Source organism: Anopheles funestus, chromosome 2RL (assembly GCF_943734845.2).
Source record: "Anopheles funestus chromosome 2RL, idAnoFuneDA-416_04, whole genome shotgun sequence".
Taxonomy (NCBI): domain Eukaryota; kingdom Metazoa; phylum Arthropoda; class Insecta; order Diptera; family Culicidae; genus Anopheles; species Anopheles funestus.
In genome coordinates, this window is record NC_064598.1 from 51,493,025 (window position 1) to 51,509,471 (window position 16,447).

At 46.2% G+C, this 16,447-nt stretch overlaps 5 protein-coding genes across 5 annotated transcripts in view; 4 read left to right on the forward strand and 1 right to left on the reverse strand.

The window, feature by feature from the left end:
• LOC125762266 (uncharacterized) overlaps positions 1-4,622 on the forward strand; it is a 37,538-nt gene extending 32,916 nt beyond the window's left edge. The window contains exon 8 of the mRNA XM_049424151.1: positions 1,374-4,622. Coding sequence (XP_049280108.1) covers positions 1,374-3,894 — 2,521 coding nt within the window. The 3' untranslated portion in view covers positions 3,895-4,622. The remainder of the gene's footprint in view (positions 1-1,373) is intronic.
• A 201-nt stretch (positions 4,623-4,823) lies between these two features.
• On the reverse strand, positions 4,824-8,069 carry LOC125762274 (O-acyltransferase like protein-like). Its single transcript, XM_049424164.1, has 3 exons — positions 7,310-8,069; positions 6,878-7,223; positions 4,824-6,795 (listed from the first exon to the last, which is right to left on the reverse strand). The coding sequence occupies exons 1-3, from the start codon at positions 7,542-7,544 to the stop codon at positions 5,400-5,402; spliced, it is 1,977 nt and encodes a 658-aa protein (XP_049280121.1). The 5' UTR covers positions 7,545-8,069; the 3' UTR covers positions 4,824-5,399.
• A 10-nt stretch (positions 8,070-8,079) lies between these two features.
• Positions 8,080-11,838, forward strand: LOC125762277 (lipase 3-like). The gene has a single exon (XM_049424168.1). It carries the CDS (start codon positions 9,315-9,317, stop codon positions 10,491-10,493), a length of 1,179 nt encoding a protein of 392 aa, XP_049280125.1. The 5' UTR covers positions 8,080-9,314; the 3' UTR covers positions 10,494-11,838.
• A 33-nt stretch (positions 11,839-11,871) lies between these two features.
• On the forward strand, positions 11,872-13,749 carry LOC125762276 (lipase 3-like). The gene has a single exon (XM_049424166.1). The coding sequence runs from the start codon at positions 12,253-12,255 to the stop codon at positions 13,495-13,497; it is 1,245 nt and encodes a 414-aa protein (XP_049280123.1). The 5' UTR covers positions 11,872-12,252; the 3' UTR covers positions 13,498-13,749.
• A 433-nt stretch (positions 13,750-14,182) lies between these two features.
• Positions 14,183-16,417, forward strand: LOC125762275 (lipase 3-like). The gene is made up of 2 exons (XM_049424165.1): positions 14,183-14,974; positions 15,060-16,417. Exons 1-2 carry the CDS (start codon positions 14,270-14,272, stop codon positions 15,597-15,599), a joined length of 1,245 nt encoding a protein of 414 aa, XP_049280122.1. The 5' UTR covers positions 14,183-14,269; the 3' UTR covers positions 15,600-16,417.
• Positions 16,418-16,447: the final 30 nt, after the last annotated feature.

The following is a 16,447-nucleotide window of genomic DNA, read 5'->3' on the forward strand; positions in this document are numbered from 1 at the left end:
GCACAAACATTGCTACGTTGCGCAAGGCACCCGAAATACCGCGTGCAGCTTCTGCCGGCCAGCGGCACGTCTTGATCGGTGACATGCGTCTAGTGTCCAGCACTAATCCAGCGCTGCTTAATGCTAGCACCGAGCTGCATCTTTAGTTTATTTGTGTGGAGTTTGTCTTTTCTTTCCCGTTGGATGCATGAACCGTTGCGTTACGCAAATACTTGCTTGTAAAGTGAATTGACCGCTAAATTGGTTGGTAGAAAGTAGTACTACAGTAGTGTGTTCTTTCTTCGATTTCGTTCTTCTTTGGCGTTCACGAATGGTGGTGGTATATATAGATATTAGTAGCATGGGTATGTGTACACGTATATTGTAGTATGTTCATAGATATATTCAATTCAATTTAATCCTTCACCTATGATATCATTTGAGAACCATATCATAATATGTGGAATATACATCATCATAACACAATAGTTATCCGAATGCATAACGTAGTTGAATAATTCATCTTTCTCGCTTTAACATCAACTGCAAGTTCTATTACAGGGTTTTTGAGTTCCTATTTTAAAGATGTTGCGTAATATTAAACAATTTTTCGGCACTTTGCTTATGCCTGACGATTACTTTACTTGTCACAATTGCCATAACAACTATTAATATTACAATATCAATTATTTATTGATCGTTGGAGTGATCGAGACCTTATCAAGGATAGACGTTCGTTGCTCTTTAAATAAAAGGCACAAGTTATGCGTTGGAGTTTCACAATGGCAATGGACGTTTATTTCATAATTTTAGGTTTTCTCAACATTTGAATTGGTCTTGTTACAATTTTTACTTTTTGCACCAAAATGAATGTATGATATTTTGTGGAATGTGTTATTCTTTCGTAGTTGTTATATTTTTATGATTGATTTGTTGATTTCGACTTGATTAAACTATTTGGAATGCTTTATTTCCTATTTCTATACGGTTGTTTGACAATAAGATGATTGTTGAGGTAGATGTGAAATCTTTCGAAATTTCTGGAAAATGAAATTAATTCATTCGAAAGCTTTTTCGACTAACACATTCTTCATGTAAATTATAAAAAGCTTCGCACAGATTTGATTCCAAACATTAAACAATTTAACATTTACCTTTACACATTCCACTTAAATTTCAAAATAATTCAGTAAAGGTTCAAATTTAACCACATGAATTCGAAACCCCTGTACAATTTTATTTGAAAATCGATATTTGTTGTATGTGATGCAATACTTTGTAAAGTAATGTACTAACGAGCTCTTTTATATCGTATTGCATGTTGCTTATATTCCTGAAAAAAAATCAAAAACTCGAGTGCTCTCTAACACATTATATAATTTTGCCTTTTACAGCTTGACAACACACATTAAACCGGACGGTTCACATTCGGCCAGCTCAACGCACACAATACTGCCATCCTCACCGAATTCACCGGACTCGGATATGAATGCGGCTCTGCTCCGTCCCTCGTCTACGGCCGGTAACGCAGTCGCACCGAACGAATCGGACTTTGTGGCCAACAACAATATGTTTGGTAAATTTAAAGGATTCACCCTGCAACCCCTTCCCCAGTCCACGGTTGGCGGCGTCCCGGGTGTTCATAAAAAGTCCCCCAAGGTGGCGTTCGTACAGCCGGTCGCTAAGTGTATTGAGGATATGTCCATCAATGCTGTCCCAGCCCGTGCTGCACCTCCCGTACCCGTACCGCTAAAAACGCTAGCACGTGACAGTAGCAATGACCGTAGCAATAGCTTAGATAATGTAGCGACATACAATACGGCAGGTAACAGCGTGTCAGCGTTTTCACAAGCCCGCGTCAACGGGTGCAAACTGGCCAACCACGAGCATCAGCTAGACAAATCGGCAGCACCGGCATTACCGCCGGCCAATCCCGGCTCTACCGCCCGGCCGATCATTTCCAGCCCGATCCTCGAATCGTCTACCTCGCGAGAATTGGTGGTGGTGGCTGGCGTCACGCAAAAGACATCCTCCAACGTTCCTATCCGACCTGCACCAATGCTTCCACCGGCGACGGCCACCAACGAATCCCTGGTGGTTACGAATCCCTCCACAGGGATCCCGTCCGATACATCGAGCACACTGTCCGCCGAAGTGCTAATCAACCCTGTCAGCAAGGACAAAAAGGCGAAGGAAAGCAAGCTGAATCGCATTACGTCGTATTTGAAAAAGGAAGAGAAACCTCCCAAGCCGGAACCGAAACAACTGAAGGTGATCGATAAGGAGAAGCTACGTAACATCGACATCTCCGCACCGATACCGATCGATCAGAATAATCCGGAGCTGGCGAAAAGTATGCCTGGCTTGGCCGACATTAATACATTGAGCGAGGAGAAGCAACCGCCCCTGATAGGAGTATCCGTGCAGCGTGCTAAAAGCATGCGCGATCCAGAATCGACCGTTGGAAATGTTTCGCGCAAGGTACGCATCGTTGACGATCGTTCTGACCGGTCGGAAAATGGTTCGATCGGTAGTGGTTCGTCGGGTAAGAAGGGAACCGGTGCTGCTTTAAAGCGACCGCAAAGTATGGTGGGCACACGGCCCACCATCCCACCACCGAGACCACCCGTACCGGCAGCTGTTACTCAAACGACGGCCATGAAAATTCCCGGCGTTCCTGGTTATCAGAATCCTCCTCCACCGAAATCGGTTAGAATCATTACGCCAACCGGATCGAGGGAGGGCGCTAATCAACGGCACGAGTATGACGACTGTCGTGACAGTGGAAACGGTACTGGACATTCTTCGCTCGGTTCGGACAACATCTACTCCGTGATCGATGAATCGCCCTCGCCCCCGAGCGCCCTTTCGCCACCGGCTATTTCGTCCGGAGGCAGTTCGGAGAGTATGGGTTTGTTGGGCGAAATCGTAAACGAGATCGAGAGTCGCAACGGTGACTCGGTGTACATTGCGTCCACGTTGCGTCGTGGTGAGAGTGGAAGTAGGAAATCTTCATCTACCGCCAGTCACCCGGCAACGACGGTGGTAGCGGCAAATGTGACCGCCACATTAGCCTCACCGGAAGATGATGAGCCGACGTACGTAAACACGTCCGAGATACTTGACGATGATGATGATTTCGATGCGACGGAAGACGACGATGATGACGAGCTGGAGGATGACAGTCCGTTGCAGAACCGAAACTCGGGTGTCAGCACAACGTCCAGCGGTTATTTGCGCCCGTCAGCAATTAACAGTACGCCGATCGCTCGAATAACACCATCTACGAATGGCACGGTACCTACGGCGAAAGCACTATCGACAGGTATAAGTAGCTTCAAATCCACTGTACCGGTGGCGGCTGTACCATCGAAGGTTGGCCAAACTAGCAACGCCACAGGCAATGTGTTAAATCAAATAAAATTTCAAGGTCCCATCAGCAGTAAGGAACCGTCGAAAAAAGCGACACCAACGAACAGCATCAATAACGCCACAACAAATGGCACTACCGGTACATCCTACAAACCGTACCACAGCGTACTGACGAACAATGCACGCTCCGGTTCGGTGGTGGCTGCCGCAAAAGCCAAAATAGCATCGGAAAAATCAAACGCAACGCCCGCCACCAGCATTACCACCAAAAAACTGCCTTCACAAGCGAACACATCCGTCCGCACGCGTACTCCCTCGCCACGGGGTAGCATTGCCAACGGTTCCCTACCGAATGGGACCGTAACGGGGAAAGTGCCGGTACCACCATCGACCACGGTGGTGAGTGGAAAACCGAAAACGGCCGCCAAACCAACGCCAGCAACGATCGGCAATGGGAAACTATTGACTGCTGCCGCACGTCCCGGTCCAGGGAAAGTGTCCAACGTTGCTTCATTGCAGCAAAAGTTTGAAGGACGAAAGTAAACGATTGGAGCACAGTATGGGGCAATAGTGTTATCTTCTTTTTTCTTGGTTTAACGACCTCTAAGGTCACGCCGGCCATTTCTGGCTTACTAGACTTGTTTTGCCACATAGCCGGATAGTCAGTCCTTGGCACGTGGGGGACACGGTCCGGATGGGATTGATACCCGGTATTGCTGTGCGGAACTGGTACCGTTTAACACACACACATCTCCGGACCGCCCCTGTGTAGTGGACCTGGCACTAGTGTTATGTTCCTTTCAAATGGGAAAATAATGGGAGATGTTCAGCGTTGCTACAACTGCCGTAAATTTGTGTTGGAAAAGGAATATTAATTTTTAAATAGTATCTTATGATTAGTATCCGACAGAATGAGCTGGATGCCAGGATGTACGAACAGGAAGTGTAATCTTCTTCTTCTTCTTCCTGGCTTAACGATCTTTAAAGATCACGCCGGCATATCTGTATTACTGGACATATTTTTACTACGTAGCCGGATAGTCAGTCCTTGCTACGGGGGGATTTGATACCCGGTCCAGTCGTGTGGAACCGGTGTCACCCCAGGAAGTGTAATATGGAGATTATTTATATTTTTGCCTTTGGTACGATGGTTGATAGGACCAATTAATTAGTTTTATCCTTTATTTTGAGTAGGCAAAGAAACAAAAAAAAAAACGCTGCACTTCAGTGCGTGATTAAGAATCGTGCCCAAGATATGCAGTCTTATCAAAATCCCGACGAATTGGACGAAATAAAAAAAAACAAACAACACAAATCGCCAGAAGAAAAAAAAACAATGCTGATTAGTTCTTATGTACGTAAATGTATCGATGTGTTCAGTAAGTGTGCTACGAAGGAGCCAAAGAAAGGATACTAATCGGTCTAGCGGTGTGTCACCAATTCGTAGAGAAATTTTTGTTGAAACACAGTGCTAGGTTACGATTTGTTAGGCAGAGCGAAAAACGTTGTTTCGTTAGGCGAAAAACGGTATAGAATCAAAAGGAATCCTCTCGAGTATAGTTCAACACATATGTATGTTTGTGGACTGTGGGAAGGTCCCCGACAGTTGTACATATTTCGTATAACACCAATCCGATGCGTAGACGCAGTAAAAGCGGATCGTGTTCTATAGATGTCTTATTTTATTCCCGAATCGAATCACTGAATCTCCGAATCGATCGAGACGACATACACACATACAAATTGTTTATCCTACCGGTGGTGAATGAATAGAACATGTGGGAAACCATTTCCCACTCACGCTTAAGCTAAACTCACTTTGTACACATTGACCTTTGACTGCGTGCAGGATGGAAGACTGGCTTCATTCTGCGATAGATATTTAATTTGTTCCCTCCTCGTGCATACTGCGGAAATATGTAGTTCCAATTTCGTACAGTAGTACAGTGACGAGCCCGTTGTATCGAAGAAAAGTTGCAGATGTGGTTTAATAAAACAAAGATGTCATTTTTATACTCAAAAAAAAAATGCTACCGCCCAAATTGTTTTTAATCCGAAGCTTGCTTTTTCTTGAATAAGTACTTTTCTAGCCCAAAGAATGGATACTCAAACGCGATACACCAGACCGTTCCGATGGCGGCACTAATACTGATGAGCCCGAACGATGTGTAGAATATGTTTACCACGGTAAACTCGACCGGGAAGCGAAGGGCCTGCGTTAGTGTGATCGCCTGTATGGCAATGTGTACGAGATACATCGAGTAGGACAATCGAGACAGTGGCTGCCACAGTGGATTGCCCAAAAACCGATCGACAATACCACCCTGCTGATTGATGCACACAAATATAACCCACATGACGGCAAACGCCCAGAACGAACGATGCAATGACTCGTAGAACGCGTCCGCAACCGGGTCGATACGCGTATAATCACCGATGTACAGCTGCTTCAACGAATATCCCGTCACGACGAGGATCGCAATCGTCAGCAGCCAACCGAGTGCTAGCACTGGTTTGGAGAGTTTGACCCGCGTGTCCCGGGTGTGATGCAACAGATACCCGAACAGCACGCCAAACAACCAAACCGACATACGGGCGTGCGTCGGATGGTAGGTTTTACGAGGCATCAGCCCATCGCCCCGTGGTGCCGATCGGTTCAGTCGATACTCGTTCACCATGAACGTCGCAAAGACGCAGCTGATCGAGAGCAGCGCCAGCAGGACGATCGCCGGAACGAACCGTTTGCCGTACCGCCACAGCAGATAGATGAGCAGCGGTGACACGATGTACAGCTGCATGTCCACCGACAGGTACCACGTGTGCACGAAACACATCGACTCGTAATGAACGTAATTCTGCACATACAGTAACGCCGACCACCAGCTCGTGGTGCACGCGTTCAACAGCTCCTCGGCGACTAACTTGTACAGTACACCTTCGCCGACTATGTCCACGAAAGCGATACCGAAGAGAATTAATGCCGCGTATGCTGGTGTGATGCGTATGATACGATGCATCCAAAGTTCCAACACGTTCAACCGACTCGTTCGTTCCAGCTCGCGTAGCATCTTCATGGCTACGAGCATGCCGCTCAGCATGAGAAAGATATCGACCGCTTTTCCGCCTAACCGATGGAACAGCACGCCGAAGTAACTTTCGGCGTACTCCTGCCGTACGGGTATGTTGAACGTCGGTATACCGAGGGCCGAATCGTGCACGTGGTTTACGATAATCCACAGCATCGACAACGCACGAACACCGTTGACACACTCGAGCACACCGTCCTTACCTACCGTGCGCGGTACGATGCGGAACACATGTCCAAGATTTGTGTAGAACGAGAAACGCTTCACGTAGCTGGGAGCTTCCTGCTTCTGGTAGAGGAAGATCAGCTCCACCAGCGTGGCCATGAGCAGCACTGCACCGTATACTGAAAACAAAACACTGTGGTAGGGTTTGCGATAAGATTAGTCAGCAATGCGACATACGTTGGACGTCAGTAGCGTTACCGCAAGCAACAACTTACATCGCAACGATGGTGACCGCGGGAAAGGATCGTTCCTCATCGCGATAGCAGAACTTTTCCAACAGTGGCCCATTACCCACAAACATTTGGTTGGCGGCGAAGTACGCGTTGGTAAGCTGGGCTACCATTGGCGGATCGCAGGCATCCGGCATACAGACGCCATACTGCAACGGAGCAGGTACTGGAACACCGGTGCGGCTAAGATCAATGTACAGTGTGCAATGCTGACCGCCCAGCTTCGTCAGTGAACTCTGGTGCGAAATGCGTCGACATTGGTCAAAGTTACCGAACGCAAACACATTGCCGAACAGTATACCGGCCGGATTTTTTCCCCACGAATCGTACACTGCGTATGAGTGGTAGAAGAAATAAAATAATGTCTTACCTTGGTTCTTTGGTTCTATCTCGACTGATTCGGTATGCACTACTCACTGCTAAGAGCCCACGGTTCACCGGCATCGAATGAGCGCGCAAATACGTCCAGCTGATTGAGACAAGCTTGCTCGTTTGCGGACGTCGCGTTCCATACCTGTGGCACTCGTTTCAGATGTTCCAACAGTCCAATGGGAATTTGATTTAACGCTTGAAGCTGACCGTTGGCACTGCTTAAGATGGCGACACTAATGATGATAAGCGAACAGCATACAGATCGAACCAGTTGCGCCATGACGACGACAACCAGCAACCACCAGCAACGAGTACTGACTGCTGCGGTTTACCTGCGGTGACCAACTTAATAACCAATGCGAAACGGACAACCGATTTGCTGTACCGCGTACTGATATTTCGGCTCGCAATCGGATAAGATATTCGGCAATCGATCGATCAACAGCGAGTGGTTTGTTTAAAGGTAATAGCAGCAAAAAAAAACCAAATCCTCAAAAAATCCCAAGACCCACCATACCAGTGCGTGCAACATAAGTCATATCACTTCCGATCTAGGTTAGGCATTGAAGATTTGCTGCCTATCACCTGACGGATTTGTTCCATTATCATGAAAGTTAGGAGCTGCGGCACTACGAACCAGTCGACTATTAGGAGTTCAGACATAATGGCCAAAGCGGACCGTAAGACAGTAACATTTGCCGGCATGCTAAAAAAGATTACTGTCCTCGTAATTGTTGCTTTTTATCGTACGTACCTGTACATTTGTAACTGTCACATGCCGTAGCTTTTACGTTGCATTTTATAACGCGAGTCACGCGCACTTTTTGGAGTCTCTAAATAAGAGCAATCTGAATCGTAAACATGGAATAAGAAATAATGTTAAACCAGCGTGCCAACGTGGTGCTGGCCGCTGGAACAAAATGTACCGCTGTACAAAAAAGCACTTCCATTTGTACTGACAGCATTGTACGATAAATATCGCTCAACAATACCTTATATCCTACATGATCTATTGAACAGGAGTGCAGTACTAGTAGCAGGCATCATACAGACGGTTCACACGGGTTAGTTAGTCTTATCTTGGAAGTACCTTATTGTCCGGTACTCCGTCTACGGTACTATCGCTTATCGTCTCCTTATCATGCTCAGGTGTACCGATAAGGGACGAGCTTACTATGCATCGCGGGAACAATTCTCACCGTGTTGTTTGAATATGAAACAACGCTATCAGGAGAACAGGCTGTAAGGTGTATGTTGCCCCTCTTTAGAAGGTGTTCCTTTTTTGTTGGATAAGACATAGATAAGGTGGGTGTTCCGTGGGGGTAGAGATAAGAGTTGCCTTGCTTATTTTTCTTAGGTCTTCTATTTGCGCACAACTCAACAGTCTATTTGAAGAAGCTATCAATGTGTCGATTAAGCTACCTTAATAGAGAAAACCCTTCCATTGAAATGGCTTTTCGATGAGAGATTTGAGTCGCGAATTAGCTTAGCGAGTTCCTTATCACGGCCAGATTTCTGATAAAAGCGACTACCTACAATGACGGGCTTATTTTACGTGAGATTGTTCACCAACACCATTCACTGATTCGGGGAGATAGGAGAACAGCTAGCTCTCCTAGGGGGAATAAGATCACAAACGATAAAGAATTAAATTGCAAATATTACGACAGGCAGCGACGAATTAAAAGCGAGACACAGGTAATAGTAGTAGCTGATATTGGCAGCGCGCTTTCCAAAGCGTGGAACAAAGAAACAACTGTAATTCTATTCCTATTTGCGAACCCGAGAGCAGCGAACACGTACAGCTAAAAATAAAAACAGAAGGAAATTGAAGTTAATATATTAAAAACAAAGTATACTCATCAGACGTGTGTTATTAACCATAACAGTGGCGTAACAGGAACTAATGTTGATAATGTCGAGTCAATGGAAGTCTCAGGACTCTATAAAAGTGACTACCCCGGAGCGCATGGTTCTGAAAAACATAAAATTAAAACGTTGTGTAAATCCACACCACCAACCGAGTTAGGTGGTCACTCCAGAAAGCGTCATGGTGAAACATAAAAATACACTATTTTTGCTGGCTATTGGCGCATTTGGATTAACATTGGCAAAGAATACCGTAGACATGATTTTGGGGAACGGATACTTTCTCGAGCAGCATGAGGTAACGACCGCGGATGGTTATATCCTGACGATGTTCCGTATTCCCGGCAGTCCAGCGAATCCCGTAGTAAAGGGGAAGAACGTTGCCTTCCTGATGCACGGTCTACTAAGCTCGTCGGCGGATTTAGTCGTGGCCGGACCAGGCAAAGCAATAGCCTACATGTTGGTGGACGCAGGATACGATGTGTGGTTGGGTAATGCCCGAGGCAATACCAATTCTCGCCGCCATATCTTCCACGATCCGGATGCACGCAAAACGAACTTCTGGGACTTCAGCTGGCACGAGATCGGATACTTCGATCTACCCGCCATGATCGATTACACACTTGCGTACACTGGCCGCACGACACTGCACTACGTAGGCCATTCGCTTGGTACGACTTCGTTCTTCGTGATGGCATCAACACGACCCGATTACAACAAGAAAATACGCTCGATGCATGCGTTAGCTCCGGTAGCTTTTATGAGCAATCTGCGATCACCGTTTGTACGTGCCTTTGCCCCGTTTGTGCATCAACTAGAACGGGTCACGAACTTACTGGGTGTGAACGAGTTTTTACCTAGCAACGAAATGATGGTATTGGGTGGCCAACGTCTGTGCGAAGACGAATCGCCGTTCCAGGAGGTGTGTGCTAATGTGCTGTTCCTGATCGCCGGCTACAACTCGCCTCAGCTCAATCGTTCCCTGATTCCGGCTATTTTGGCCAACACACCAGCAGGGGCCTCCAAATACGAGTTAATACATTACGCCCAGGGTTACAACTCGGGTCGCTTCCGACAGTACGACTTCGGTTTATCCGTTAACCAGGCCCGGTACGGTTCGATTCGTCCGCCCGATTATCCGCTGCGTCGTGTGACGGCTCCGGTAGCTTTGCACTACAGTGACAACGATTTGCTGGCAGACGTCTCGGATGTGCGTAAACTGTACTCATATTTGCCCAATTCGATTGGTCTGTTCCGCGTACCTGATCCACGGTGGACCCATTTGGATTTCGTTTATGGCATCGATGCTAATACTTTCCTGTACGAACGAGTGATTAGTCTTATGAAGCGATACAACTGATGCTGGAAAGAGCCATACCCCACTGAAACAAAGGTGTACGATGGTGGCTCACTAAAAGAGTAGCATAATACACTGCGTGGCACAAGAGCTTTATACATATGGAAGCAATTATGATTGTGAGAACGTGCCAAAAATATATTTTGCTTCTTTATTGGACGTAATAATTCGCCATTAACACGTTTTTGGAGGAACTCAGGCACCAAACTTCATGAGGGAAATTCATTAAGACTAAATGATTGCGTAATGACCGTTTTAGGGACACCTACTGCAAATCGACTTAGGAAAAAAATCGTCTTACCTTACCACATATGTAGAAGTGAAGATGAAGAGAGAGCAACAGTTCGTACATCGAAGGCGCGATGATATGCATCATGATCATCATGATCTGGTGTTCACTTTCTTTTGACCATGTGACAAATTCACAAATTGTTCGAATTTTCAATGTTTTCTATGAACTAGAGGGATCACATCGGGTCGCCTTGATTCAACCTTGAGAAGGTGTTAAAATTGTGAAGTTCCGTCGTACTGCACATCATTGAAGTCTTCCTAGACCATATCAAGTAAGGCTAGATGAAAATGGTCACGCAGCAAAGTATTGGTAAAGGGGTCAGCAGATCGGCATCATTTTCAAATAATTATCTAAAAAACTACCATAAACTTGCTATTGAACACCTTTTAGCTCTAAATCGATGATCTGGGGAGACGAAAGAAGCTATTGAAATTCTTGGACATGAAAGACTATGCCATTATGAAACACTCCTTGAGTATGAAGATGTTGCAGGAGGCTAATATCGATCGGTGCCCAATCTAATTTCCAAATTGTCAAGAATAAGCTAAGTAAAAGAATTAAGACTGGAAACAAACGAAGAATAAATCATCCCGGATCTTATCATGAAATTTTGGGAAATCTGATGTACGTAATACTGTCCACAAGTCTGGTGGCAAGACGGTGATGGATATCAAACTAAGCTAAGACTGGGTATCAAATCCCCTCCGAATCGTAGCCCTGTATACAAAGGACTGACAACACTGCTACGGGTTAATGAAGTCTAGAAAAGTCAGAAGTTGCAGGCACCCAGTAGTCCTTGAAGTTATAATGCCACAAAAAGGAAAAAAAAGTATAAATATGTGCACCACGGCTTTGCATATCTTGATCGCTATTATTCGATCAACAACACTAAATTGGTTTGAAAATAATACTGCGTTATGTTACAGTGTTATGTTACAAATGAGGCCGCACGTGGGATTTCCGGCTTGGACTGCCAACAGTCCTTTTTTTGGCCTTTTGTGGCACTACAGTCTCAAGAGATCTTGGTGAGCCAAGCACATCGTTGTTAAACATCAGTTTGTGAGAGGCTCAGCCTCGTCATATTATCCGAATTCTGGTGATGTGCTATACTTCATAGGATATACGCTTAAAACCCCAAAGTTCTTGCTGTTTGATTAGGTAAATTTGAGAGATTACTCTTAAGCCAAGGTGCTTCGTAGACACAGTAAATTGATATTGTTTTTTTTTTGTTGTAAAAAAAATCATTTCCCTCACACCAGAGCACATTGCGTTCGGTTTTAGGGACCATCGGTTATTGTGTTTGATAAGCTTCCAAAACACGGTCTACAATGTGATAAGTTCGTTAAAGAGTTTTGATAAAAGATCAAATTCATCGGTAATTTGGCAACGTAAGCCGACAAGCCAGTGGTCTATAAAGCAAGATTAACTAACTGGCAGCAGGCACAGTCAGTACAGAACCATTGCTCAAGCATGGTACTAAGCAACCGCTGTTGGGTCCTGCTGGCCCTGGCTAGTGTGGTCACATTAGCGCAAGCCTCAACAATCCGTGACGTGTTGGCGTACCGTGCTGGAAACGGACCACAACCCAGCGATATCGCACCACTAACAGCTGATATCATCACCAACGATGGTTACTTTCTCGAAATACATGAAGTAACGACGACCGATGGTTACATCCTGACGATGTTCCGTATTCCCGGCAGTCCAGCGAATCCCGTAGTTCAGGGGAAGAACGTTGCCTTCCTGATGCACGGTCTACTAAGTTCGTCGGCGGATTATGTCATTTCTGGACCTGGAAGAGCACTAGCCTACATGTTGGTCGATGCCGGGTATGACGTGTGGATGGGTAACGCCCGAGGCAATACCAATTCTCGCCGCCATATCTTCCACGATCCGGATGCACGCAATACGGACTTCTGGGACTTCAGCTGGCACGAGATCGGATACTTCGATCTACCCGCCATGATTGATTACACTCTCGCGTACACTGGCCACACGACCCTACACTATGCAGGCCATTCGCAGGGTACAACTTCGTTCTTCGTGATGGCATCAACACGACCCGATTACAACAAGAAAATACGCTCGATGCATGCGTTAGCTCCGGTAGCTTTTATGAGCAACCTGCGATCACCGTTTGTTCGTGCCTTTGCTCCGTTTGTGAATCAACTAGAATGGATCATGAACATGCTAGGTGTGAACGAGTTTTTACCTAGCAACGAAATGATGATTATGGGTGGCCAACGTCTATGCGAAGACGAATCGCCGTTCCAGGAGGTGTGTGCTAATGTGCTGTTCCTGATCGGTGGCTTCAACTCGCCTCAGCTCAATCGTACCATGATTCCGGCTCTTCTGGAGAATGCTCCTGCCGGTGCCTCGGTCAACCAGTTGGTGCATTATGCTCAGGGTTACAACTCGGGTCGCTTCCGACAGTACGACTTCGGACTAACGCTTAACATGATCCGGTACGGTTCGATTCGTCCGCCCGATTATCCACTGCATCGTGTGACGGCTCCAGTGGCACTGCATTTTAGCGACAACGATTGGCTGGCAGCCGTGGAAGACGTACGCGAACTGCATTCGGAATTGTCCAATTCGATTGGTCTGTTCCGTGTGTCCGATCCTCGCTGGAACCATCTCGATTTCGTCTGGGGTATCGATGCCAATACTTTCCTGTACGAACGAGTGATTAGCTTTATGAACCGATACAACTGATACTGCGGGGGGCCAATCTTTACCGACACAAAGGAGTTAGATTAGGGCCTACTAAACGGGGTAAAGGTATATCTACCGTATGGCACAAAAGCCTTTGTAAATAAGGAAGCGATCGCGATTGTGTGAGTGTTCCAAATGGAACAAAAATATATGATTTATGGAGTTCATTCATTGACTGAATTTTTTGGTATAACTTTTCGCTTTGGTCTAAGTATTGTTCTTCATCTTTATCTGCTTACTTTTAAAGGTGTTAGAGGCTTTTACTTTACCTTTACCCTGTCCAGAACAGGACAGTCTATTCGTAATTTTGATTTAAGAATAAACCAAATATACTAGTCCCCACGGACTAGGTGTTCCAGCCGACGCCATTCTATAACTACTGCTCTGACATTGTTTTTCATGTCCCTCGTTACCTCTAATTCATAAACTGGGAATAATTTGTGTTTACATTCCAGATTTCATCAGATCGAATTTTGAAGATTATCCCAACACATGGTGTTTGTTAAAAGCAGTAAAATGGCACTGTTTTTTTAAGAAGCAGTTGTCTGGCTCAGTAGCACATTGCGTCGTTCCGATTTGGGCCCAATCGGTGATTATGTTTGATAAGGTTCCAAAACACAGTCATCAATGCGATAAGATGTTTGTAGAGTTTCGATAAAAGAACAAATTCGTTAGTAATTTGGCGACGTAAGCCGACAAGCCAGTGGTGTTGTATAAAGCAAGATTAACCAGCTGGCATTAGGCACAGTCAGTACAGAACCATTGCTCAAGCATGGTACTAAGCAATAGCTGTTGGGTCCTGCTGGCCCTGGCTAGTGTGGTCACATTAGCTCAAGCCTCAACAATCCGTGACGTGTTGGCGTATCGTACTGGGAACGGACCACAACCGACCGATATTGCACCACTAACGGCCGATATCATCACCAACGATGGTTACTTGGTCGAGCAACATCAGGTAACGACCGCCGATGGTTACATCTTGACGATGTTCCGTATTCCGGGTGGTCCAGGAAATCCACCACGCGAAGGCAAAAACGTTGCATTCATCCAGCACGGACTGCTCTGTTCATCTGCCGACTGGGTAATTCTGGGACCGGGCAAAGCCCTTGCCTACATGCTGGTGGACGCAGGATACGATGTGTGGTTGGGTAACGCTCGTGGTAATACGCACTCCCGTCGCCATATCTTCCACGATCCGGATGCACGCAATACGGACTTCTGGGACTTCAGCTGGCACGAGATTGGTTTCTTTGATCTACCCGCTATGATTGATTATGCGCTGCAGCACACGGGACAGACTTCGCTCCAGTATGCTGGACATTCGCAAGGTACGACTTCGTTCTTCATCATGACATCGCTGCGTCCTGAATACAATCAGCGCATCCGTTCGATGCATGCGTTAGCTCCAGTGGCGTTCATGAGTAACCTGCGGTCTCCGTTTGTTCGTGCGTTTGCTCCCTTCGTCGACCAGATTGATGTAAGTTCCATCCTCTTGAGGGAGAGATTTTGCGAATATTGTACCTCGTTCCGATGTGTTATTTGTTCCTGATGCTTGATTTCAGTGGCTGATGCGTATGCTGGGTGTGAACGAGTTCTTACCGAGCAGCGAAATGATGACTCTCGGTGGTCAAATGCTCTGTCGTGATGAGGCTCTCTTCCAGGAGGTGTGTGCCAACGTGCTGTTCCTGATCGGTGGTTTCAACTCGCCCCAGCTCAACCGCACTATGCTTCCGGCCATTCTGGCCAACACACCAGCCGGTGCTTCGGTCAACCAACTGGTCCATTATGCTCAGGGTTACAATTCAGGCCGCTTCCGGCAGTTTGATTTCGGACTAACGCTGAACATGATCCGGTACGGTTCGATCCGTCCACCAGACTATCCGCTAGACCGGGTTACTGCTCCTGTAGCTCTGCATTACGGTGACAACGATTGGCTGGCGGCAGTGTCCGATGTCCGTGAACTGCACTCCAATATCCGCAACCCGATCGGACTGTTCCGTGTCTCCGATCCGAACTGGAACCATTTGGACTTTACCTGGGGCATCGATGCCGATTCGCTACTATATCGACGCGTCATCAGCTTCATGGATCGATACAACTAAACAAAAACCGCCTAGAAAACAATTGAAAACGTGTACAACCGAAGTAAATGCTCAGATAAAAACAATCGTACGATAAGGCACCAGACCAGATGTTTTGTAGACTATTTTTGGTTCACTGTGTTTCGTCGTTTCTACGACATGTCGCTAGGTACGGGAAGAAAATGAGACTGAACTTAATTAATACTCTCCCCGGCATTAGATGCCGAGTCCTAAGCTGGGGAGTAAATGAAATAACAAGAAAACGTCATCACAACGCTTATGTACCACACTGTGTGTATGTGATGGGAAAGAGTAAAGGATCATCATCTCAGCAAGCACCGAGCTGTGCACCGAGGTGGTATATAATGAATCTTCCCCCTTTTTTCGGCGATTGCTATGTTACGTCACGACAGTCGCCGGACTTACCGGAACCTTACGCTTTCCCCAACAGAACGAAACAGCTAAGATATTTGCTCGATGTGTCTTCCTTCTTCCAACGAGAAGAACAGTGTAGGATGCTTCTTTATTTTGCCGCCACGACACTCCCGTTCACACACAAACGGTCCCTCTTGGTAAACGTAACTCCTGCGGAACCTGATCTCCTGATAGAAATCCGACTTAATGAGTAACGCACTAACACAACCGCCGTTCGTTGCGATAACAACCAAGTGGGAGGCTAAGACTGCCTCCCCACTGAAGGATACACTTGCTGAGACATGCTGACTAATTAAAAATGCGAGTAGCTAATTGTTACATTCAGCTGTTCTTTTTTTGCTTCGTTGTGCGTACCTTTTCCATCGATAGGTACAGTGCCGAACAAAATATTTTGTCACACGTGCTTTCATTTCTCACTTTTTCATTTTAATTAA